This window comes from Penicillium paradoxum (genome assembly GCF_028828445.1).
Source record: "Penicillium paradoxum strain IBT 22861 chromosome Unknown utg000002l_segment0_segment0, whole genome shotgun sequence".
NCBI lineage: Eukaryota > Fungi > Ascomycota > Eurotiomycetes > Eurotiales > Aspergillaceae > Penicillium > Penicillium paradoxum.
The window spans coordinates 3,941,048-3,965,429 of NW_026643180.1; the positions used below are offsets into that span (position 1 = coordinate 3,941,048).

Here is a 24,382-nt window from a genome sequence, read left to right on the forward strand (position 1 = left end):
GCTTTAAGCAGGAAACTTGCATAATATCTGTAAGCAAAATAGTTATACTCGATTGAGTTGCTTACAAAACGATTATATATACTATTATGTTAGATTTATTGTCTCCATTTCATCTGTGATAGCCAGCTCACTCGGTAGATCTGAAATATTGGCTTTGAAGGCATGTCCTTATTTCTGTCCTCCATGTCAAAGGGTGCATCCAGTCCAAACTCTTCATAGTGAAGATGCAGATGGGCATCTACGGAGACCTCTCTCCTGCATTCTGAGCCATGGGACAGTCCCAGGTATTGCAGTAGCAATAGAAAAAGGTAAAGTGGAAGCATACAAGGCACAGTGGACTCCAAAAATAGGTGGAGGTTGGGGGATGGAGGGAAATCATCCTGTTCTACGATAAGGTCATGAATCCAAAACTGAGATGACAGGTCGTTGATCACGGTGATGGTTTGAGCTCTATCCTCTTCTATGGTATTGATGTCGTAAACTCCGATGTTGTAGATTAGAAGAATCAGGCCGCATGCTACCCAGCAATGCTGAAAATATCGAGTACCTAGGTTGATTCCACGGTGGGAACTAGGTGGTTTCAGTCATGCTTGGAAACACGAGTCTTTCAGTGATGAGACTAGGGGGAAAAGCTAGCATTTGCATGGCTTCAAGGCATGGCCACATCACTGCAAATCGCTGGAGATCAACAATATTCTCAAATCCAAGGTACACAGATACTGTCCGTTCGGTTTATATATGGTTATATTTATACAGCCCTGTTTCTGGGAGAAATGGACCTGGACAACAATGATGTATATGCGGCTTTCCGTATTGCGCGACACAAGGGCGTTGGTTTACTTAGGAGTATGCAGATGGGAAATATCAGATACACGATATCTGATGATGAGTTGCGTATATAAAAGGCAGGTAGAGCCAAAAAAACAAAAAGGGAAGAAGAAAAAATTATTATCAGAAAATACCCTGTTATTTATGTACAACGCATGTCACAGGGCACAATTTGCATCAAGTCAAGTACGCCACAGCTTATGCTGCAGATTTGCGCCAATCACGAACGGATGCATATGCACTCGGGTTCTCGGCGTTCACATCTCTCTTCGCAGTCGTGGAGATGGCTTGGGCCTCCATGTCAAAGCAATCTGTCTGCCCATCCTCCGTGCAGAACGCATAGAGTGTCTTGGCCTTCATATCACAGAAGAGTGACTCCCCAGTATGGGCGAAATCAGGACCCATGGATGTATTAGATTCACACAGCCTCTTAGCCGAGTGAGACTTGGCATCACTGATGACCAGCTCGGTATCTGCCCACGCAGGCCGGGCAGGGGCCTGACGAGCACGCACGGGACCACTGCGCTTCTTCTTGGTATAGTAGTTGATGGTGTTGGGGTCATCCTCCTCACGCAGTCCAAAGTTGATATCGTTGCACATTCTTGCTGGGTTGGTGTCGTGCTCGTCGTGTTCGTCTTTGGAGAAGGCAGGCCAGCGAACCTGGAAACCGGTTTTGGGCTGGTCGCCGTCTTTGTCAATCCAGAAGCACTTGGGCTGGTAGTCTTCGTTGCTGTTGGGGTACATGTGGCTCTCGAACCATGTGCCGCCACAGGCTTCGCCATAATCGCCTGATACGGCATACCTGTTGCCGCCGCGGTCGTCACTCCAGGTGGTGGTCACCCACGCAACGCAGATGGCGTCGTTGTTGGCGGAGAATAGGGAGTATACACCTTGGTTTTCGTGGTCGATTGAGACTTCACCTAGGTTTCCGTTGTTGACAGAACCAGGGTCAGCTTTCATGCCAACGAAGGATCCGACTTCGTTCCATACGCGGCTGTCTCTCATCATTAGCCTTGAGTCCTCTCGCCCTGATGATTCAGCATCGATATGTTGGATTGACTTACATGTCAGGGAGGTCACCACCAGCATCTGTTGGTCCGCTCGGGCCATCGAGGGCTACGGCAACCTTGATGGTCGAACCAGAAGTCTCACCGTTACCGAAGTTATCTTTCCCGAATGAGACAATGGTCAGGATGCCCGAAATGACACCAATGGCATCGACGATAGACATCTTTGCAGATTGAGGATTGAACTGGAGAGTCTGCGATTGAAAACAGTTCTGGGGATGAAAAAGAGACCTCCTCTGTGAACTCCCAGGCCTTATATAGATACCTCCGAGGTCCCTCCCAGGGGCTTGGCTTTTGCTGCTCTCTTCTCGTCAAGAGCTCATTTCATTCTGCCGTGCATGATTCGGAGTCGTCTTCATCTATCCAGCCATAGATCGACACCTCTTCACTCCCGAATGGCTCTATTTGGGGGCCATTATCATCTTGGCCCCTGTGCACGATGTAACATTGTACTTTTCGTTGGCAAGATTCTGACGATCTGGACTATTGGTGGTTCTGAGAGCTGCAGCTTGTAGCCCTCTCGTAGCCACTGTGCACTGTAGTGAGATTAAATTACCCCACGCTAAATGCCGAATATCCGCCTTGCCCTGAACTCCTCCATCAGTGCCGATCGATTTGTGTCCCATGCAAGCGCAGGCTCTCATAATAACAGATCGGGGGTACCTCTCCTAGAAACATCGGTCTCGGTCTGTTTGCTCCGTAACCGGAAAGCCAATAGGAATGAAACATCCAGAAGAGTTCAAATTGCTCTGAAGGACTTTGATTAGTATTGTATTCAAGAGGAAGTAAGAATGCCGGGAATTTCCCGAGCCTTACACGATGTCAGTCAGGTACAATGGCGGGGCGTGGATCGCTACCCATTGAAGATAATGGCAGACTGATCCTGTTGCCCGTGATCATGGCAAGGCTGGAAGAGGAAAGCAGAAGCGGTAGGGATCTTCCATTTGGGTCATAAGGTGAGGTGACAAACGCCCGATGAGGAAAATGCAGATTCCTGGAGCTGATCCGACTGCCAAGAGCTCAGCTGTTACCGCAATGTTCAAAGAGCCTCTCAGAAGCAGTCGCCCCCAAGCCAAGAGGACCCTAAAGCGCCATGCCAACTAGTCGGAGTCCACTTAGGACAACGCCCCCAATCAGCCACCCGATCAGCCAAGCGTTCGTCCAAACTCCAATTGGGTCGCTGTGCCCAATTTGGCTCGGACTTGGACTGCAAGGAAACAACAAAGCCCCCAAATGACTGGCGCGGAATATTCTGTTCCCTCTAATATCACACCGTTCCCCCCATAGGAGAAAAAAAAAACACTCAGATTTAGTCTCTCTCACAATCAATCTAACACAATGTTACAGCTCAACCCAGCCAAGCTTACTCTCCTCCTCTCTCTTCTTGCCTCTTCCACCTTTGCGAAGGACGGCGACCTCTCCTCCGACCTTGTAGGATGCGACGAGGTCTCATGTCCCAAGGAGGGTGTCGATGACCGTTGCACAGTCGACGGCAACACCTTCCTGGGTATTGGCCTATCCCGCATCCCGGACGTCCCCTCTGCTCTTGACGGTTTCTCCCTTGTGAAGGGCGTCAATGTCTCTGCTGGACTGGGCGGTAAGGATAATGACAAGCCCACGCGCCCGTTCAGGTCGGTCTACTACCTTGGCGCACCCTCAGATGCAAACACCAAGGACCTGTCCGGCTGTGTTGTCATCTTCAATGATGCCCCGTCCAAGAAATTCGACGGTCCTCAACTAGAAGGTGGCAACAGAACCGATACCCGCGCTGCGAGCGGTACCTGCTCCGACGTCATTGACCAAAAATGCATTGACAAGCTTACGGAGCGGGCGACGAAGGTGGGCCAAGAAGGTGGTTCGAAGATCTGCTCCTCGCTCGAGCAGGAATTGAAGAAATTCTCCCTGAACGAGTGCAATGGGTTCGCAGGTAACAGTGACCGGCTGGGCGACTTCACTGTGAAGCAGCTTGATGATCTCGAACCGATTCCGAAATCTGAGGGTTGCTGGCCGATCAAGCCTGATTCTGATCAGTTGTTGGAGATTGCGAGTGTCAAGTCCTTGGTAAGTGGTGTTTGTTCTTATGTGTTTGTTTGTGCAGCTGCTGATAGCCTTTCTACAGAGGAACTACTCGGCAAATGCTCTTATCGATGAGGCTTACAAGATCACCCCTGTCTTGACTCTCTTCACCAAGGGCAATGACAGCCTGGTCAACACGACCGTTTCTCAGTTGACATGCTTGAAAGTCGTCACCAAAGAGGATCCCGAAGATGACAAGGATAGTGGTAAGAATTCTGCGATGGCCCTCAAGGGAAGTGGACTTGCTGCTGGCATTGCCGCGCTTATGGCAGGAATGGTTGCATTGCTGTAGGTAGCGTGTAGGATGCAGTCCTACTCGAGATAAGAATGGAATACTGAAATGATGTTATTATCTGAGTGTGCCTCAATTTGTATATGCTGGATCATTGGAGGCCAGATGGTATAATTAAGAAGGAAATTGCACATAATTGTACATAATGTGAGCGGAAGACTTCTTAATTCTCTACGTACACCAACATGCACATACACCAAAAGTACCTATCATTCCTAGTACAAGACATATGATGTGGTCCTATGTAATATCCATTCTCTACGGAGTTGTGTCTCGGTCTCCTTGGCACCCATCATAAATCAATGCAAACCCACGGTGGAGACTTAGCCAACGCCATCCCGGAAGGGTCCAGCGGGTGGCTGCTGGAGCTGAGACGGCCACCTGTACGTTAGGTGAGCGGGTTGATCATTCCTGTGTGCGTCTCCCATCTCCAGGATCTGCTTCGGCCCGTACCACTTTCTGAGTTCTCTTAAGGCTTCCCGAAGCTCTTGGATTTAGCTGTGCACTTTGAGGTCTGAAATGCATCTGAGAAATTATGAAAACGCTAGACTCCGGCAACAAACATCAATTGAACTCTCAGCCCCGTTCCCCTTAGCGCCAAGCCGACATTGCGCCTTCGCTGCGGGTCCGAATGCCCCTCAGGAGTAACATTCATCCCGCTTCTTCATCTTCAACAGCCGCAGAAAAGTACGGAATACTCCACGATGCCTGCTACCTGAGAATACCTTTTCTCTGCTTTTGAGCGGTTTTATCGTGTACCATGCACATAGCCAAGACAAGCAGATTTCCACAACGCCAATCATCTCAAGCAATCCCGACCCACAATGACTGGGACTGCCCAACAAAGCACCAACAATGCAGATCAACCGGATCCAACGGATAAGCAAAACTGGAACTACGCCCTACGAAGCGGTCTAGCTGGAGGTATAGCAGGATGTGCCGTGAGTATGACAAAGGCCTCCCCGAAAGAACAGACCCTGATCTCCAAGCCAAGGCAAAAACAGTCGTTGCGCCAGTAGAAAGAGTAAAAATCCTCTTCCAAGGCTCACATTTCCAATTCGTAAACCACTCAAGGGCATGGTCCGGCTTATTCGATGCCATGAGGGACATCCGACATATGCACGGGGTATCCGCGCTCTTCAAAGGCCACTCGGCCACACTGGTCCGCATATTTCCTTACGCCGGCATAAACTTTCTCGCATATGAACAGATCCGAGCCGTCATGATCCAGTCCCGGGAAGATGAAACCCCCTTGCGTCGATTTCTGTGCGGAAGCATGGCCGGCGCGACTTCCACGTTTATCACTTACCCGCTCGAGTTAATCCGAGTACGGCTTGCCTTTCACACGGATCGAACGGTACCTTCGTCTTGGACGATTCTCTGTAGGAAGATGTATGAAGACGGAGGTAGGTCGAGGTTGACTAATTTCTATCGTGGATTTGCGCCGACGATGTTGGGTATTTTGCCATATGCTGGGATGTCCTTTCTAGCGCATGATGTGATTGGTGACTGGCTCAGGTCTGGTCCTTTGGCGCCATATGCTGTCAAAGGAAGTGAACGGGGGGAGCGAGACTCGATTGCGTTGCGATCGCCGGTTCGATTGACTGCGGTTGCGCAACTTTGTTGTGGAGCAATGGCTGGTCTTGTTGCTCAGACGACTTCGTATCCCATTGAGACCATTCGGAGGCGGATGCAGGTGAGCGATGGTCCCCAAACTGGGATTTTGGGGACTGCCAGGAAGATATATGTTGAAAGAGGCATTCGCGGGTTTTATATTGGATTGACTATTGGCTTTGTTAAAATTATACCGATGGTGGCGACTAGCTTTTTTGTTTATGATCGCTTGAAAAGACGGCTATTGACACCTATGTAAATAATATCTGTGCAATCTATCTAGAAGAACATTACTACATAATTTGACCATTTATGTTGCCTTCAGTTATTGTTAGATAACGTCAGCGCAAACCTAGGTAGGCATCAGAATCCCACAGATATGCTCTTCGTTTTAAAAATGAATGGTTCATAAGCGATTGCATATATCCATGGGGACTAAGGTTGTGGGTGCACATCCAGCTACAGCACAATGAGAAGCAACATGGAAAGCGAGAGCAATAGCAAATCAGACCTACACAGTACTACGCATTTGTGAAAAGAGAATACATCTAGAAGACAGATATCGGGATGTATCAGAAAGATGTAGATGGAAGTAGCAACAAGCGCTTAAATAATAATCCAAAGAATTTATATTCCAATTAAATCCGTCTATATATCCAATGTATATCCAGTCTACTTGGAATTTGCAGACATCGTTTGAGGGTATTATCCAACAAAAAGAAATGAAGTTAAGATCCTCTTGATAAGAAATCTACCATGAAGTTCAAATACAGATGTGATCCATGCCCGATAAATCAAACAGAGGCTTCCAAAGCCCGCTGCCCCAGCACCTCCATTTAGTACCCAACAGTGACAGAAACACCGCCATCGGAGTGAGTGTGAACCTCAAACTGATTCTGGTCAACACAGTCACCATACTCGTACGGAGCACCAATGTGAGCAGTGTAACCCTTAGCAATAGGCTCACCGAACACGACGCTGTGCTTGGGGATATCAGTACACTCGTGCTCGTCCTTGCCATCGTTCCAGCGGAAAAGCTCAACAAAGCCAAGCTGGCTATCAGCAATACCCTTGGAGCCCGCAGCAAGAGACCAAGAGCCGATGCGAGTGCTGTTGCCCTTGACGGCATCAACCAAGGTGCCGACCCACTTGGTGCCCTCGGTGTTCTGGACGTGGAGGTAGTACTGGCGCTCGTAGGTGCTGACGATGTCAACAGCGCAGCTGACACCGGGGCCGCCGTCGGCGCCTTCATTGCAGTTCTCGTCGTCGGAGGTGGTGCCTTCGTTGAAGCTGGAGAATGCGGCGTGGAGGATGGAGAGACCGTTGATGTCAAAACGGGGCTGCAGGCCGGTGTAGCCGACGTTATCCTGGTTGATGAAGCCGAATTGCTGGGCGAAGTAGAAGCCGTTCTCGTGGGGACAGCCGGAGATGTCCATCGGGAAGATGATGTCCTTGATACCCTCGGAGGTGACATTGTCGACGTTCCAGCCGAAGCCGACCATACCACCGCCCTGGGCGACGGCGGATTGGAGGAAAGGCAGAGCGAAGAGGACGGATTGGGAGAATTTCATGGTGATGGCCTTTTCGGGAGTGAGGGTGGAACGATGATTTTAGTCGGGCTTTCCCATGCTCTTTATATGTCCTTGCTCTGCATTCAGATCCTTCGTGCCGGCATAATGTTCAGGACCTGTCAAGACGAAACGCCGAGACGTTGGTTTAGATGGTGATCTGCACACTTTCTCCTTGTTTCGATAAAGGCGGTCCCAACTGTTGTATGTTGTATATTTGCTTCCCCGTAGAAGCCCCAGTCGAGCGGCATTTTAATATATCAGGCGCGTCTTCTTCTCTTCACGGACTCTCTAATGACTTCAATCAAAATGCATCCGTTGTTAGACGTTGAAAACATAACAATGGCACTGTAGGAATAGCAACCGGGGAACCCAGGAAGTAAATCTCTGAATATAATCCCCTGCAAAGTTCGGTTCGATGAGCCCGCTCTCTTCCAGGTGGACTCGGCTCGATCGTTGTGAAAAAAAGGGGTCGCCTTCCCAGTAGTGAACCGATCTGAATCTGCGGCATATTCCGATATTGCTATAGACGGAAGCTGGGGACAGTTTCTAAACAACATCGGTTTCAGTACGCGCTACCCCGTTCGTAGCCCCGTTCATGGCCCCCTACGGATTCCCTTCCGACCAGTGAATATTGCTAGGTTCCTAGAGTTAGCGAGATCCGTTCTCTGACCTCCGCATTCCATCCGCCGATCTTACGTTTAGATTAATCCTCCTAACCACATCGGGTATTCTCGACCACACATCCACGCCGAATGTTGGAGATCGAATATTTAGATTAAACCGCCGTTTGGTCACCAATTGGCGTACGTACCCTGTGGACTGATTGTTTGGATTTTTCTCTCCTCCAAAGTTGACGCGCAACTATCTTGCTGAGAGTCTCCGAAGTACCATGTCCCCACTTTTGAATAGTGGCCCTACCTGTGTCAACAGGCCCTAACATGGTTACTTCGCACATATCTCTCTATGAAATGATATCTTCCTGATTGAAATAAAGCAAACCCTCGCTATCTGGTTCTATAGCGGCCTTAAGTATAAACCCCAAGTGACGTGTTTCTCGCCAAGCAACCCTCCGGGTGTGGCTTTAGTGAGGAAAGCCTCGTTCCCCACGGCCCCATCAGGGCGATATTTAGTGGATCCTGCGGGAATTTTCATGGACAGTGGATGGAATCTCCATCCTCAATTGAGGAAAGTAGAGGGTGATCTTGAACGGTGTTGATTAAGGGGTTGACTACGTGCTCGCGAACGGATCTGCGTCGTGTGTGTGTGTGTGTGTGTGTGTGTGTGTGTGTGTGTGTGTGTGTGTGTGAATCAGGATGCCCATAACAGGCACAGACAGAGATTTCCGTGGACATATCCGAGCAGTATCCGAGACTTCCGTCATAAATACGGAGTACAGACGTGATATATGATGGGTATCAAATAGCACCATATGCAGTGAGTGGTAGTGCGTACAACATCTGCTGGATGTACTCCGTATGCACAGCGATGTAATTATCTATAAAGTCAAGTTGCAGCAGCTTAATTGAATGCAGATTGGTCTATCGTCGATCGTACTGTACCTGACATGTTAGTAAGGGCGATCCACTGGACAATCATTAATCAGTGTAGAGCCTTCCAAGGTTGGAAATGATTTCAGCTGTCAATCCGGAAGATCGATCAGCAACTATCAACTATCAACTGCTGAGCTCCGTGACCTATCCTTTGTCAATAAGGGGTTCCACACATTTGCCGAGCCATTACTTTACTCAAAGATTCAATGGGCATGGCGAGATCATCATGATCCTCCACCGATCACTCAGCTTTACAGACAACTCTAAACCGGCCTCAACTGGCTACTTACATCGAAAGCATTCATTTCGGTGGCAAGAGGTTGATGAATGGGGCCCGAGCATGAGGGGCCAGTCGGGCAAGCGAGGTGCTCAAACTGGGGTTCAACTCGAGTTCGTGGATTTGACAAATGGAGTTGACCACAGGCATATATCTAATTACTGAGATGTCACTCTATACATCATTGCCCAAGCCCTCTCTGTATATGCAAGGCTGTTTGATGGGCTTTGTGATTGAAGCTTGTTTTGGATTCCTAGTTCTTGCTAGGTGATTAACACATGTGGATACACACAACTGTAAACAATCTTGGCTGCTTAAGGCCCTTATCTTTTACACATATTGCAGAAATAATCGATCAGGATGTGATAAAACACAAACCATCGCCAAATTGACTCACAATTCTATACAGACCAGAGTTTCTGACACTTGATGATCGGAAGATCTTACAGAAGCAACACATCGTCCAAGCGTACTTGCTGTAATAAGTACAATGAGAAACTACCGAGTCATGCAAAGACTTTGGCTATGAATGACCCTACTCACTCTGTAAATGTGGTCGATTTTTGGACCTATAGAATGTCAACTCTAAGCGAAAGAATAAGAACGAACTTACCTGATAACCTCATTCAACTCGATCTGACTTCGAGGGTCCACAATCCCGAACAGATAACATCGATCAACAGCGAGCCGTCCAGCGATAATTTCCTGTTGATAGTGCTCAGCCTGTGCAATAGCGAGGGAAAACCAACCATGGGAAATCTCAACGTCCGGGTTGAGAACCGGAAACGAGACATAAAGTTGTTCCTGGTGATGCATAGCAGTACAGTGAGTGACTTCGAATAATGAGGCTTGGAGATGCTCGACTACAATGTCCATTAGCTTTACATCAGAGGCAACATAGTCGGCCGGGGAAAGCTTCGTGGAAACCCACCATAGGTCTGGAAGCGGGCTGAGGTCCTCGTAATGAGGTTCTCCGTTCTTCAGGAAGATAGTGCGGCACTTGGTCATGGTTTCTCTGTGTGATTCGTCCATGATTGCGAGTTCGAAGGGTTTGGGGCCTAGATATGGTCAGCAGGAACTTGTAAATATGGGTAGGTTTGTTGCTTATTCTTTGGTTATGGTGTGTTGGGATGGTGTGCTTCTTCGCCTGGTTAGAGGATAGACGGGGGTTTCGAGGGTATTTATCTTCAACACAATGGAATAAGAGAATGGCTCTATCGAGGGGAGTTTCTTTGATCTTGGAATAAGGCCTTTCAATATGTGGTTGTTACAATACCTCTTTCGAGTCTTTGACTGGACACTATGTGCAGCTTCAAGAGCTGAATTTAAAATACAATGGACAAAGACATGTGGCTATATACTGCTTATAGCTGATAGTTCAAAGACCGCATAACAAAGCCCCATCGATGATATACTGGTGATATGTGTGTATTGACTACAAAGGAAGAAGACAAACCCAGAAAGCTCACCCAACCGGGGTACCAGACCGGTCTCCGAGGCTATCCCAATACATGTGTCGAACTTCGAGTCCGATCCCCAAGATCTGATCGAAATATCGTGTCAATGAGTTTGCTTGACGAAATTTGACAAGAACTTCCTCTTTTGGAAAGACACAATCAGAGAGGAAGTCAGGTGAAGTCCAAAACCCCCAAGTAACGTAACCAATGAGATCGAACAGATTCCACAGAACAGTCGTCCAAATTAGGAAGGAACGTGAGCTCCAGCTGGGTATAAAAAGGGTCGTCTCCCCCATTTTCTTTCTTCTTCTTCTCTTCTTCCTCAACCTATCTCTCTTTCCCACCATACCTCTTCCTCCACCTTCTTTCAACCCGCCGTAGGCCGCTCTCTACGTGTGATGGGCAGAGGGTTCGTGCGTACAGCGCTGTCAACATTCATTGTTGAGGGCCATGCGCCAACACCCAGATCAAACTGTCAGTTCTGGTGCGAGTAACGGCCAAGTCATGGCTGGGCATCCTTGGGGGTCACCTCGGGGAGTCCAATAGCCTTCGACGGTCCCACTGAATACATTAGAAGGATATTCCTTCTTGTAGACTTAGATAGTCGTAGTCATACGTTTATGTTGGATCTACGTACATGTAACCACATCCATGTAAACATCTCGCGTTTCATCCTTGGGACATGTACCTTCAGTTTGTTTACATTCTACCCAGGTACCTACATGTATACATAATACCGTGATTTAGTCGTGTACCCAGATTTCGGGTAATTATTGATTCTTGGAAGAGAACAAAGTGCTTCATTTTGGATAATACAACAACATTTGAAGTCAATCCAAGGTCTTAAGATACTCAATCACTCAACATAGTTTGCAGGGAATGGTCCCCGCTGCCCCCGTAATTCACCTTCCCACCAGTCGTCCGTGCTATTCGTCTTCTTCACAACGCGGATGCGGTCGCCTTCCCGGAAGACCAGATCACCATCCCCTTGACCGGCGAAGTCATATAAGGCTGTAACAAACACTGGACGAGAAGACGCCGGTGGCGGCGGCGGCGGTCTCTTTTTCTCCATTACAGCAGCCATGGAATTCTGAGATGCACCGCCCGCGGGCCTGACCTTGGCCTGAAAAGAGTCGATGTTAGGCCCAGCGGGAGATCTCACCACACCAGCCGGCATAGGAGTGGGCTGTGGGGTTGGCAGGAATGTCGGACGCGGAGGATCGAAGTAGTCGCCGCCGGAGGAGAGGGGCTTGGAACTTGCAGCGTTTCCAACAGGAATTGGATTGCTGTTATGGCTAATCGTTGACAGGGGTGGAGAAGGAGGGTATTCTGGTACACATGGGGTCTGGGTCGATGATGCTGGTGTTTGTGATCCCTTGCGGAATGAACTTCCCAAGGAGGTCGATGAGGCGGTGCTGTGTACGCGACTACCCATTGAGGGGCGCTTTTTGTTTTCCTGGTCAGCCGACGCTCGACGAAAGGTTTTGCCTTGGGCCAAGCAGCCGAAGTTTTCGATTTGGGCTTGAATTGGGTGGAAAGCAAAGTTCCAGTCCCGGACCACTTGTTCCATGGCTGGCGGCGGGGATTCGAATCCCTCTTCTTCGCAAAAGGTATGGAGAACTGTGTAATAAGTTGCAAGCATGCGGTTTTGGATCTCAATCTGTGCTTCAAGGAGGTATGGTGTCAAAGAGAAGATGAGAGCGACCAGTGTCGGAAGTCGCTGTCGTAGATCGTGGTCGGCAGCTTGGTATGCCTGGATTGAGATTAGATTTGGTTATCATACAAAGATATGATGTTGAGCGCAAATATATTTACCTCTTTCGTATTGGCGAGTTCTGCCTCTGCTTTTGCCAGGCTTGCATTTTCGCGATCAGTGCGCTTGGATTTTCTCATCAAGCTATCAACACGACCTTGAGAGATTTCAAAATCGCTCTAGAACCATGTTATCAATGACAGCTCCTGAGTTTTATTGTTATATATCTTTGCATACCTTCTTTTCATTGCGCTTTTTGATTGTCTTTTTCATTGGTGCCAGGGATTCTTTGGCATGCGCAGCTGGCTGGGTCATGCGAGTATCAACAGCACCGAGCTCCTCCACAATATCGGTACGGAGCTCATCATATTCTTTCCGCAATCGATTCGTTCGAGCCAATTTGCTAGGATCTGTATCCACGGCTTTATGGTTGGACGGTGTTTCGGAGGAGCCAACAATAGGGCCATAGAGGCCGTCGAACTCGTCGATAAGACGACTCTGGTGCGTCGCGATAGAGATCCAAGCATCGCGCCAGGCTTGAGTAGATTCCACGATCTGATAAAATTATGTGTATTAGCAAATGCGACCACACGCGCATATTTAGGGGACTAGTGCCCACCTTGCCCAGAAGCATGTCTGCATCGTCGAAGTCCTTGAGGAGTACAGCGATTTGGCTGTCGTCTGCAGATGACTTGGTTGTCATGCGGCCAAAGCGCCTCGACATGTTCTGCATCGTGGGCGATGAGAGAGAGAGAGCTCAGAAGCTCTCGAATAACAAGAGGCGGGGGAGAAGGGTTGTAGAAGAGTCGCACACGGGGAACAATGCAAAAGCGATTCAATCTGTCAATGAACAAGGATTGATGTTAGACTTAGGATTGAAAATGATGGAGAAACGAAGGAAGGGGCTGTTTCAATCCCTTATGACACATAGCTGTGGCCCCCAGTGTCTCGGCCTCTCATGCGGCTCTCTCACCACTGCCCCCTCTCTCCACGTCGACTTTTGGGGCAGGGGATGTGTCGATCTCCACTCTCACTGCTATTGCCCTGAAAGCTTCTCCACACTCCGAAGTCAGCAAATGCTATCGATTGAGTGCTTACTGCGGAGCGATCCTTAAACCGTTGGAGAAGGACCTTTGGAGAGTGAACAAAGAACATTTACTCGGTATATCGTACAGAGGATCACTTGGACTACATGCTAACCTCATTAGGGTTGTTAACTCGTATCGGTCTCCAGGCAGACAGATTTCATGAAGCCCTCGGGGACCGATGTACTCCGTAGGTATCAGCAGGATTATTCCAAGGTTGCTATTGTGATAGCCTTCAAGGTTAGTATATATCTTTTTCTTTTTCTTTTTGTTTTTTTTTCCTCTATCGTTTGACCTTTAAATTTAAAGTTAACCTCCGATGATGCTTATAGCCCTGTCAAGTGCATTGGGAATTGGAACACCAGGTTGATAGATGTTGTATGCTATATCTGATGTTTGAAAAAAGCTGCACTGTCGATGCATGGATTCTGGGGTAAAGCGATGAATTACTTAGTCTGCTGTCTTGCCTATCACGATGTTCGATGGCGCAATAGTATGTTGAAAAGCTCATTAGAAGTATCACGCAATTCCTCTGGGGCCAACTACGCAGGGGTACGATAAGAGCAAATTGCACGATCGCAAGTTTTGAGAGAACCCATCATGAGTTGAAGCCGATAGATCTGTGCGAACGAATGTCACAAAACCTCCCTTGTCATGGCACCAGGAAGCATGATATAGCCAAGGGATGATGCCCAGTTGGAGGCTGGACCTTGGGAGCCCACCTGGGCAGCCCTGGTGCGTGAATGTTAGTCATCACAAATGACCTCATTTTCGCAAAGCGGGGCCAGGAGATTATTCATTTCAAAGACTCCAAACTCCCAGTAGACTCTTTCTCCCTTTCGCAAATCATAATACCCCCTCCAATCTCTTCAAAATGTCGGCCTCCTTCAAGATTACTGATTCTCTCCCCCTCCCGAACTCGAACGTTCGCATTCCGCGCCTCGGCTTCGGTGTCTACCGCTCCCCAACAGACCAGTGCGTGAAGTCTTGCCTGAAGGCATTGGACGCGGGCTACCGACACATCGACACAGCGCAGTTCTACGGCAATGAGGAAGAAGTTGGAGAAGCTCTGCGCACTTCTGGAGTGCCAAGGGAGCAGGTTTTTGCGACAACCAAGATCCTCAGCCCCGCCGCCTCGCTCGAGGCTACCTACGATAAACTGCTAGCTTCCGTGCACAAGATCGGTGGCGCGGACGGATATGTTGATTTGTTCTTAATTCACTCCTCCAGCTCAGGCTCTGCTGGGCGCAAGCTTTTGTGGCAGGCGCTTGAGAAGCTATACGCGGAGGGCAAGGCGAAGAGCATCGGTGTTAGCAACTGGGGTGTGGGGCACATTGAGGAGATGCGCTCATATGCCCAGGTGTGGCCGCCTCATGTGAACCAGATCGAGGTTGGTGCTTTCCCTTCTATTTCTACACGTCTATGCGGTTGTTTGACTCGACCACGATCACTGACATTATAATGATTTGTAGCTCCACCCGTGGTGCCAGCAGCGCGTTATCGATCAATACTGCAAGAAGAACGGCATTATCGTCGAGGCCTATTCGCCCATCGTGCGGAACTATAAAGCCAATGACCCAACACTAGTGGAAGTGGCGAACAAGTACGGCAAGCCCACTCAACAAATCTTGATCCGCTATGCGTTGCAGAAGGGCTGGGTGCCTCTGCCTAAGTCCGATGACCCCGAACGGATCATCTCAAATGCAGACGTGTTCGGATTCGACCTCAGCGTGGAGGACATGGCTGTGTTGGATTCCCTCGACCAGGGTAGTGCTGGCGCTATTGTGGAGGCCGTGAGCAACGAATGAGCGAACCTTAGACCGTTCTTAATGAATCGGGCGGTTCCGACTCAAGCCAGGCACGATCAAGCGATGCAATTTAGTCACATTGCTCGAGGTTAATAATCCGGCGGCTGCATCAGGAAAGCATTGACAGATTGAAGCGTAGCTCGAGACGGGTTCACATCATGTTTCGACGACACGAGCCACGCTAGACGCTGTCGAATGAATTGCTTGCTGATCGCACGCTTGCTTAGCGAAGCATCGAATCTACCTGTAAAGCAAACAGTTAGTCATTTCATGTACATTCCACATAGCGTTCCAAATCCATCACCCAGACCATCCGGGAAATTCGCATGCATACCCTCGTCGTTATAGAACAGGCAAACGATCGCTAGCAGTGTTCCTGCCGAAAGATCCTTTCCACTCTCACAGGTAACCAATATCGACAGCGAGGAATCGGCCTCAAGCCGGGATCCCACAAAGTCACGCACCTTATCCAAAGATTTGCGTAGATCCCGACTCCCCAATTTCCCAGAATCGCATCCCAAATTGAGTCTCTTTGCATCGCCCTCCACCGCCGCAGCATTCCCATTGCAATCAATAACAAGATCATACCGACCTCCAGCATCAACACCAGCACCTGACAAGCCGATGTACAGATTCCGCGTGGGGGAAACGAGCGTCGCATCCGTTGCTACATCCAGCTGCTTATGCTCAGCGACAAGTCTAGCAATGAGCTCCGGTAGATCATCTTCAGGGGTGTTTTTCAAAACAGTCTGATTGGCCCAAAAGACCGGCGGCGTTAGCCCATACGCCCATCCCTCGCTGTCGTCACCCGCACCCTGGATGTATCCCCCCTCGGACATCTCGGCGCCATGCACCCGTCTCGAAGCGGAACATAGTACTAGCAGATGGTACTCATCGCCGGTGTGCAGATCTGGCGGGTGGAAATATGACCTGTTGGCCCACGCGATCTGGATGGGCTTTCCAAGTTGTTGCCGGAGGTTATCCAGGTCGAGTTTCAGGCTCTAAGTGAGGAAGAGAATTAGCTATCAGCCGCTTTTGGATATGTGTAGAGCCTGCAGTGGTTTAATTGAGAGAAAAAAGAAAAACGAAACGGTCAGGGTAACAAACATGGGATCATACCTTAAGAGAATGCACGAATCCTTCGATTCGATTCTCGATTTGTGCTTCTTCCGATGCGCCCAGGTAATCGGGTGGGAGTTGAACTGGATGGTATGCAGTGGCGGATGGGAACAGGGCTCGGTTCAACACAGCGCTCCAGATTGGGACGGTCTTTGATAATGCGTCCGGCATCACTAAGGGCTGGTTAACATGATTCCCAAGCCTTAGCCATCATTGTGATAACGTTCAGGGCGGATATTGCTCTATAGCAGGGGTCGGATATAGTGTATGCAGGTGTGTGTAGATGGTGACGGTACATACATTTGCCTCGGCGAGTCGAATCGACAATTACACAGCTACAGCATTGTCAGCTTTGCTGTTCTTATCATGGATTCCTGGAAGCATCATGTAATGCCGGAGTGACCATAGAGTCTACTCCATTGCGGCTCTCACGCTCACGACGTATGCAACAATGGTACTCCGACATCTATGGCAAATCCACAACCAGAGAGAAAAGAAAAAAACGAAACAGCCGCATAGATGTTAAACTAACCCCCCATGCTCGCTGGCTAGTGGAAGCAACTGCAAGTTCAGCCTACGGAAGCTAAAATCCCACTGGCCGGTGTGGCCATCGGTGCTTTTGAAATAAGCACTGCCGGTCTTGACTGAAGGCGGGATATACCAGCTTCCACAGCGCTCATTGGCAATCAATGGCAAGCCATAATGATCACCAACCTCTTGCACAAAGGTGGCATCTGTCTCAATAGACTGGAGTCGGTTGGAGACGGACAGCGCCGAACGACGCAGCGACGAGAGTGTCTGAGAGATAGACTGCTCTGCCGATGGGAAATGGAGAGACTCCAATGTTGGGAGAGTGTCCGAGGAACCCATTTTTAGTTCTCTCTTATTAGATCTGTTAGTGCCAAGTATATGGAATTCGCATACTCCTATCAGGTCGTACGTCGGGGTCGTACTGGGAGCGTTTCGGGTCTGCAGGCGGCTTGTACAGAATGAAGAAATTGACCTAGGATTGCCCGAGCCAAGCTGGCCAAATTCCACAGCTTGTTTCGGTGAAATGTTATGCTGCGGTGTTTTTTTTTGTCGCCGAATGTGAAGAAAGGCCGTTGTGGAATTAGCAGGGTGCGTTGGGGATTTGAGTCTGGCCAATCAAGGTGGTTGTACATGGAAGAGGTGGATCCAGGTCGGTGCAATGTATACAACGGTGGTACTACATGGTTCCTGGCTGGGTAAATTGGGTGAAAGAATGTCGTAGAATATCGGGGTGGGCCTGGTTCTGGGATCAAGTGTCTATTAACTGCTGCTGACCGGTTGTCAATCCCCCTTGGCCACAACTCTCCTCGGCGCCGAGGTGATGCTAAGACTTGACTTTCGGCCTTGCTCATAACATGAGCTTTAAGGTGACTAGACCCCTCCGGCTCATTATCCATGGATTGGCATTATCAAATATTCGGTTGTGTACAATGATGTTACGTCTTGCCTCGCCATTAGTCCGAAGCCGCCAAGCAGGATTTGAACGTCCAAGTGCATTGGGAGTACGGAGTACGTGATACTGGGATTATTTGACTGCGCTAATGATCTGAAAGACACGGGATGATGGAACAATAGGCGGAATGTCGGGCCTTTGCCGGGCGTGCTTTCAAGGTTGTATATAGTGCTCACTCATTCTGTTTCCCGGTCACCCGAAGGGTTTCTGTGCTAACTAGGACTCGGGCACCTTTCGGAGGACAATAAGTAGGCGGAGGCATGACCGTGCAGCATGTGTTTGGGCCTGGTAGGTTTATAATGACACCTGGTCCCATCCAATTAAACGGCCCATGTGCAGTCCGTGGGCTAGAATGCGGTCCACGCCAGACATCAGGCGGGGCAGGGACTAGGGCATGCATATGTAAGTCACTTGAGGAAGACTCAAGAAGACATCATCACGAGACTCGGTATATACCAAGGCATATTCAAAACATGGTGGGGGTTTCCGCAAGAAGCGCATTGAATGGAGAAAGCCGGTGAGAAAATGCGAAGTGAAACCAAACATCGTGCCTCTTCGGAGTAGAAAGTGGACGCTATCCCGTAAAGAGACTAGCTGGTCGGCGGTCTGTGCAGCGATTGGCCGGATATCTGGCCGCATCCCCAGACCGGAGGTACTGAATACCTGATTTCACGCACTGGCTTACAACCAAGTGGAAGTACTAGCTACTTACAACCCCCACCAGCCCCTCCCGCTCTGGCCCGGTTTCCCTTGATTGTGATTGCGGCGTCATGCTTTGGGGAGGTCGGCTCTTGCCTTGACTTAAATACTCCCGATCGCCTATTTCCTTCTCAATAATTCCTCTCTTCATTGTCCTCCACCTGCTGCATACATCATCTCTTCCTGAACCATACTAGATCATAGTTCGCACATTGCACTTTCTGCGCATCCACATTCCCCTGCCGATCTTCATCAACAAACCCTCGGATTTATACTCCGCACCTTCGTCATGGCTAAGGTTCGAAATTTGCGACATCCCCTATGAAAGTTCCACCGAAGCTAACTTGGAGCTCAGATTACAGAGATCTTCTTTGATTGCGACAACACTCTCGTCCTCTCAGAGGAGCTAGCCTTCGAGGCATGCGCCGATCTGGCTAATGAGATATTGGCGGAGAACAACCTCACCATCCGTTACACCGGTGACCAGCTCATTGGAGACTTCGTCGGCCAGAATTTCCGAGGCATGATGGTCTCCCTACAGGAGAAGTACAAGTTCGAGATCCCAGCAGATAAATTGGAAGGATTCGTCAAGAAGGAAGAGGACATGGTCATTGCCAAGTTGGAGGCCAAAGCCAAGCCCTGCGTCGGCGCCACCGAGGAGTTGGAGAAGCTATTCGCCTCGAAGAAGTATGGTATGGCGGTCGTTTCATCTTCCGCTTTGCGCCGAGTGGTCGCTTCCATCAAGAAGGTTGGTCAGGACAAGTACTTCGAGGAGAACATGGTCTTCAGCGCTGCTTCCTCTCTGCCCAAGCCTACTTCTAAGCCTGATCCCGCTATCTACCTGTATGCTCTCGAGCAGGTCGGCAAGACCGCTGCCGAGACTGTTGCCATCGAAGACAGCAAATCTGGCGCTCTTTCTGCCATCCGTGCCGGCATTCCAGTCATTGCCTACGTCGGCAGCTACAATGGTGAAGAGACGCAGAAGAAGATGGCTAAGACCCTGACTGAGCTTGGTGCAAAGACCGTCATGTATAATTGGTCTGAGTTCGAGGATCGTATGAAGGATATTGAGAATGGTGTCACCGGTGATGTTCAATCGAGCCTTTGAACCAGTTTCCGTTGAGAAAATCAAAAATTGATACGCCCACGATGTTATGATAGCGAGCGGGTGGTCGTTACGGGGCTTTTTATTTCTTTTTAGCAATACTCTATGTGTCATGGATTGTTTCAAATCTCTTGGTGCATTCTCTCATCGAATATCCCATCGAACTTTGTCTGACAAGCGCATGGCCAGTTGATTCGCAACTGGACTGTGTCCAGTCGTTTCTACTTTCTAGCTTGCCTAGTGCATCATTACTCAGTGGCCACCTCTGCGTAGACAGATTTCCATGAAAAGTGATATGCCAAACATGATACCTCGACTGATTCCTCCGTCCTATTAGTCCCGTTCGTAGATAATCTCATTGTCGTCATACCAGAGTTGACCTGGTTACATACCTTAAGTATAGGTTCGTGACTATATGTCTACGGAAAGCACCCTGGGTCTGTGTAGGGGATGCCAGGGTTTGACACAGAAGCAAAATGATAATCTTACTTTTCGTTACATTCTCAAGAAGCATATGTGAAAGCATCGGGGACACCACCTGCATACATTCAGAAGGCCAACAGATCAGACCGATAAGATAAGGGTTGACCCCGCCATCACTTCCGAGGTGCTCTCCGCCTTGGCGCTCTTTGTCGAGTCCAGCAACATTAGCTCAATTGGATGAATGAACAGACTTGGAGACATAAATAGTCACTTCTCTCCCCTCTTTCTATCTGAGCTCAGTATTTGAAGTGATTGCGTGACAATGTCAGCTCCCATGCAGGCCAAGTCGAAACTCCTCTCGCGGGAACCATTGGTATGTTACCCCAATTCTTTGGAGGTTTCTCATTATCAAACCTGTCTCGACCATTTCATAATGGCCTCCCGATGTGGTGGGGTGTGACTAATGCAGGACTTCAAACAGGATCCTAACGAGGCCCGCTGGGCTCGAATGGTGAAAACAACATACACTGACCCTCTGGGCGTCGAGCGAACCTGGGAATCAGCTGAGCGCACGGTAAGACCTGTCCTTTTCATCTATTGCATGCCAATCCGCAGTTTGCGCGACGTTAGTTGCTATCCAGGGTGGTAAATGCGTCACACGTGCCTCAGATACACCCAAGCCTCAATGCGTAAACCCCCATGGAGAGCCTGCCACGCAAGACATCTGCATGACAAACCAAGATCCGGTATCAGATCCAGCCCCATTTCGACCATGGACTGTGGCTGTCATTGGTGGGTCCTTGCAGCCCGGTAACCATGTGTTCTGGGTGGCATAAACCCGGGTGTTGCCCAACGCCATGTCGGCCGATACCCGCAATTGGCTGCCTTGTAAACGTGCCTTTTGCACTTTTTCCAGGCCTCATGTTCCCGTATCCAAGCAATCACCGGAAGCCTCGTTCATCTATCACTTTAGCCTTGCTGATTGGGTGCTAACCACGTTTGCCTAGACTCGTCCTGCGGGTATTGAACTCGACGGCGTCGGCATAGTTGCTATGTTGAACACGGATGCTGGCGCGGAGATTCTGCTACAGAAACAGTATCGGCCCCCTATTGATGCAGTCGTCATTGAGGTTCCTGCGGGGCTCATTGATGCAGGTGAGACGCCTGAGCAGTGTGCTGTGCGAGAACTCAAGGAGGAGACTGGCTATGTTGGCGTGGCAGAGCAGACTAGTCCATTGATGTTTAACGGTACGTGGGCTATGGCTTCTGCATTCTTTGTTTTCTTCTCTCTGTCTCTGTCTTTCTGGAATGGATAGCTAACTAAAATTTGTGACTTCTCAGACCCTGGGCTCTGTAATACCAATTTGCATATGGTCCATGTCCAGGTTGATATGTCTCTTCCCGAGAACAAGAACCCGAAACCTGAACTTGAGGACAATGAGTTCATCGAGTGTTTCACTCTTCCTTTGAGCTCGTTGTTCGACGATTTGAAGAAGCTGGAAAGTGAGGGTTATGCCATTGATGCCAGAGTTGGAACACTGGCAGAGGGAATTGAACTAGCAAAGAAATGGAAGCTGTGAGTTCATTGCCGTCCATCAGTTCCCACTACATAGATTATAGCGCAAATATCTCTTGGTGTACTCCGTACGGGGTATCCAAACCTGCATTAGATGCATAAAAATCTACAAAAAGCCTCGCCGTATCTTCTTTTTGAATACTCACGGTTGCTATCGTCGCTCAAAGCAACCCTTCCTGCTTGAGTCCCTGATACAAAGCCCAAGCAGCCAAAGTCTTCCCATCTCTCAGTCCTTCCTTCCATAAATCCGCCAACGGCACAACCTTAAGCGTAATCTTCTCCCCATGCTCCCTCAATCCCGTCAACTTCCCCTGCAACTCCTCAATCTCCTTCCGCGCCATAGACTTTTGACACAAAAGCAATGGAATAAACTCATCACTCCCACCCGGAGACGGATAAACAGCACTCTGAAGCCGCTCACCGAACCCAGGCTCCTGCGCAGCCTGCAAAGCCAGCGAAGTCATATCAATCAAATCCTCTTGCGCAACCCGTAGTCCAGTTTCCTCTTCAATCTCCTTCGCTGCGCCACCAGCAAACGTCCCACTATCATCGAGCATCCCGGCCGGAATCTCTGGGAACCCCAAGGACCCAGCCGGGATGCGGGGCTGGATAGTCAGGATAGCGCGCTTGTCATTTTCAGTCGGTGTGGATATGTCATCCGGTTGGAGAATGAGCTGTGGATAAAATTAGAAACCCGAACACGCATTTTCAAGTTTTACGAGTGGGGAAGTGTAAATCTCGCCTAGATTCCCAGATCGGGACACAAAGACAAGAAGGGATAAAATATCCTCTTCCCATCGTGGCTTTCAGAAGAGATGGGTTGGCTTTGGCTTTGGGGGCGGAACTGACCAAGATTCCCACACTGCCTCCGCGTAAGAATACGCTTCCGGGCAATGTCTCGCCTTGGCTATTCGATACCTCGGCTTTGAGTTTGATGAAGCCTAGCCTTCCACCGCCGAATCGGTCGATGGCTTGGATGTCGATTTTTCGTAGTACGTATGGGTCATGGTGGAACTCGTGCGAGGGGTGTTCTTGTCGCGTGAGCGATTGCTGGAGGGTGCTTATCCACACTTTGAAGGCTGGGAATGAGAGTAACTCGTTTTGGGATAGGTCTGGGATACTATTGACGTGGAACTTTGAGTTGGGGATTGTGAATGATGACATTTTAGCTGTTGGTTTTGCGATGTTGTGGATTGCCTGGCGTGTAGGGATGGGCTGTGTTGGTTTCAAGTGTCGCGCAGTGAGGCGGAAGGATTTCATTGATCCCGAGGGTCGGTTGGTTTTACTTGACGAGGCTGATTGCTCGATCTGGGCTACGAGAATAGCTTCCAAGGTTGATTTGTCGATTTTGGATGATTGGGTCAAAGGGTTGGAAGGGTGAACTTTCGTTTTAGAGGTCGATTCATGACGTCGTTCAGATAGGGTGTCTTGCCGGCGCTCTCTTCTTTCAACGCCGTACAATATACACACCTACACTTCACCCCTGATATCAAATCATATCTAATGCTCCTAATCTCAATTTCAGCATAAGGATATTTGCAAGTAGCAAATATATCTTTGGGGAATGCAAACCAATTTTCCTAAGATAGAGCTTATTGCCAACTTGAGACGCCCTGGGCTCTTTCATTAGAAACAGCCATTGGCGCATGTTCCTTTCAAGTCTGGCTTGAGGTAATTGGAACCGAATCCACGGGTACGGAGCAAAGTCCGCCATTGCATATGTACGGAGTACATGTATGCTTCTCATCTTTGCCTCGACGCCTTAGGCTTTCGACATTGCAGGTTCGTTGCAGGCTGGAACATTTCAGCTCTATCGGATGGCGTAATTGCAAACATCAACGAAGGATTCAGATCCATGACAGATTGTAAGACTGTCGCTCCCCGTAAATAACCCGCGAGGCTTGAGAGGCATTACCAATTGTTATGATAGGTGCGTGATACCTTAGACCACAGTAGACTCTCATTTACAGCTCCGTATATATTTCAGAACATATCGACTAGGTATTTCACCTCATCGGATTCACCCACTATGTCCTCTCTCTGTCTGCTGACCGCCGTAGATATGTACGTAGCTAATCTTCCTCGGCTGCATGAGACAACACTGGCCCCGTCACATCACATCCTCGTACCTTAGTGCTGGTATGCGGGTATCCGACGCCCGTACTCCACACTACACCAGGTACGGAGTACGGAATACATACAGAATACGTGGGTAGTATATCCGAATCGAATGTCTCCATTCTGCTATTTTCCCGTATCAAATGGGTAGCCTTTATCCGTATTTGGATCACATTTCTTAAGACAGTTACATCAATCTGCTCCATACTCCGTACCTGGAAGGTCACATCGCCCATTCCCAGCGTCAGGTAGCCCCATGCTTCCAAGGCAAACAAAAGCGGGAAGGATATCGAATACCCAATAAACCCACTCAATCCTATTATCAGACGGACAGTAGACGCCTGCGCCGCCTGGGCAATCATGTTATCTTCATGCAGCCCGAGCTACGGAGGACACTCCTTGTGCATGCACGGTATGAAGTACCTACCAAGTTCCATGTAGAAAGTTGTGGAATATGTCGATAGAGGATCATAGAGTCCGA

General features: G+C 49.2%; 12 protein-coding genes across 12 annotated transcripts; 5 read left to right on the forward strand and 7 right to left on the reverse strand.

The window, feature by feature from the left end:
* Positions 1 to 95: 95 nt before the first annotated feature.
* N7457_001402 (uncharacterized protein) lies at positions 96 to 666 on the reverse strand (the record flags this gene model as incomplete). Its single annotated transcript, XM_057172448.1, has 2 exons — positions 96 to 570; positions 599 to 666. 2 exons carry the CDS (start codon positions 664 to 666, stop codon positions 96 to 98), a joined length of 543 nt encoding a protein of 180 aa, XP_057036351.1.
* Positions 667 to 1,026: 360 nt separating this feature from the next.
* N7457_001403 (uncharacterized protein) lies at positions 1,027 to 2,059 on the reverse strand (the record flags this gene model as incomplete). The annotated part of the gene is made up of 2 exons (XM_057172449.1): positions 1,027 to 1,822; positions 1,893 to 2,059. 2 exons carry the CDS (start codon positions 2,057 to 2,059, stop codon positions 1,027 to 1,029), a joined length of 963 nt encoding a protein of 320 aa, XP_057036352.1.
* Positions 2,060 to 3,233: 1,174 nt separating this feature from the next.
* Positions 3,234 to 4,263, forward strand: N7457_001404 (uncharacterized protein; the record flags this gene model as incomplete). Its single annotated transcript, XM_057172450.1, has 2 exons — positions 3,234 to 3,956; positions 4,015 to 4,263. The coding sequence occupies 2 exons, from the start codon at positions 3,234 to 3,236 to the stop codon at positions 4,261 to 4,263; spliced, it is 972 nt and encodes a 323-aa protein (XP_057036353.1).
* An 824-nt stretch (positions 4,264 to 5,087) lies between these two features.
* N7457_001405 (mitochondrial carrier) lies at positions 5,088 to 5,282 on the forward strand (the record flags this gene model as incomplete). Its single annotated transcript, XM_057172451.1, has 1 exon — positions 5,088 to 5,282. The coding sequence occupies one exon, from the start codon at positions 5,088 to 5,090 to the stop codon at positions 5,280 to 5,282; it is 195 nt and encodes a 64-aa protein (XP_057036354.1).
* Positions 5,283 to 6,713: 1,431 nt separating this feature from the next.
* On the reverse strand, positions 6,714 to 7,448 carry N7457_001406 (uncharacterized protein; the record flags this gene model as incomplete). The annotated part of the gene is made up of 1 exon (XM_057172452.1): positions 6,714 to 7,448. One exon carries the CDS (start codon positions 7,446 to 7,448, stop codon positions 6,714 to 6,716), a length of 735 nt encoding a protein of 244 aa, XP_057036355.1.
* Positions 7,449 to 9,884: 2,436 nt separating this feature from the next.
* Positions 9,885 to 10,307, reverse strand: N7457_001407 (uncharacterized protein; the record flags this gene model as incomplete). The annotated part of the gene is made up of 1 exon (XM_057172453.1): positions 9,885 to 10,307. One exon carries the CDS (start codon positions 10,305 to 10,307, stop codon positions 9,885 to 9,887), a length of 423 nt encoding a protein of 140 aa, XP_057036356.1.
* A 1,281-nt stretch (positions 10,308 to 11,588) lies between these two features.
* N7457_001408 (BAR and SH3 domain-containing protein) lies at positions 11,589 to 13,218 on the reverse strand (the record flags this gene model as incomplete). The annotated part of the gene is made up of 4 exons (XM_057172454.1): positions 11,589 to 12,485; positions 12,548 to 12,664; positions 12,723 to 13,040; positions 13,105 to 13,218. 4 exons carry the CDS (start codon positions 13,216 to 13,218, stop codon positions 11,589 to 11,591), a joined length of 1,446 nt encoding a protein of 481 aa, XP_057036357.1.
* Positions 13,219 to 14,444: 1,226 nt separating this feature from the next.
* N7457_001409 (aldo/keto reductase family protein) lies at positions 14,445 to 15,378 on the forward strand (the record flags this gene model as incomplete). Its single annotated transcript, XM_057172455.1, has 2 exons — positions 14,445 to 14,960; positions 15,043 to 15,378. The coding sequence occupies 2 exons, from the start codon at positions 14,445 to 14,447 to the stop codon at positions 15,376 to 15,378; spliced, it is 852 nt and encodes a 283-aa protein (XP_057036358.1).
* Positions 15,379 to 15,467: 89 nt separating this feature from the next.
* On the reverse strand, positions 15,468 to 17,367 carry N7457_001410 (initiator tRNA phosphoribosyl transferase family protein; the record flags this gene model as incomplete). Its single annotated transcript, XM_057172456.1, has 5 exons — positions 15,468 to 15,622; positions 15,713 to 16,379; positions 16,498 to 16,670; positions 16,798 to 16,832; positions 17,030 to 17,367. The coding sequence occupies 5 exons, from the start codon at positions 17,365 to 17,367 to the stop codon at positions 15,468 to 15,470; spliced, it is 1,368 nt and encodes a 455-aa protein (XP_057036359.1).
* Positions 17,368 to 18,968: 1,601 nt separating this feature from the next.
* Positions 18,969 to 19,787, forward strand: N7457_001411 (HAD family hydrolase; the record flags this gene model as incomplete). The annotated part of the gene is made up of 2 exons (XM_057172457.1): positions 18,969 to 18,977; positions 19,035 to 19,787. The coding sequence occupies 2 exons, from the start codon at positions 18,969 to 18,971 to the stop codon at positions 19,785 to 19,787; spliced, it is 762 nt and encodes a 253-aa protein (XP_057036360.1).
* Positions 19,788 to 20,529: 742 nt separating this feature from the next.
* On the forward strand, positions 20,530 to 21,787 carry N7457_001412 (MutT/nudix family protein; the record flags this gene model as incomplete). Its single annotated transcript, XM_057172458.1, has 4 exons — positions 20,530 to 20,580; positions 20,689 to 20,781; positions 21,215 to 21,455; positions 21,549 to 21,787. 4 exons carry the CDS (start codon positions 20,530 to 20,532, stop codon positions 21,785 to 21,787), a joined length of 624 nt encoding a protein of 207 aa, XP_057036361.1.
* Positions 21,788 to 21,944: 157 nt separating this feature from the next.
* On the reverse strand, positions 21,945 to 23,043 carry N7457_001413 (putative NUDIX family hydrolase; the record flags this gene model as incomplete). The annotated part of the gene is made up of 2 exons (XM_057172459.1): positions 21,945 to 22,457; positions 22,633 to 23,043. The coding sequence occupies 2 exons, from the start codon at positions 23,041 to 23,043 to the stop codon at positions 21,945 to 21,947; spliced, it is 924 nt and encodes a 307-aa protein (XP_057036362.1).
* Positions 23,044 to 24,382: the final 1,339 nt, after the last annotated feature.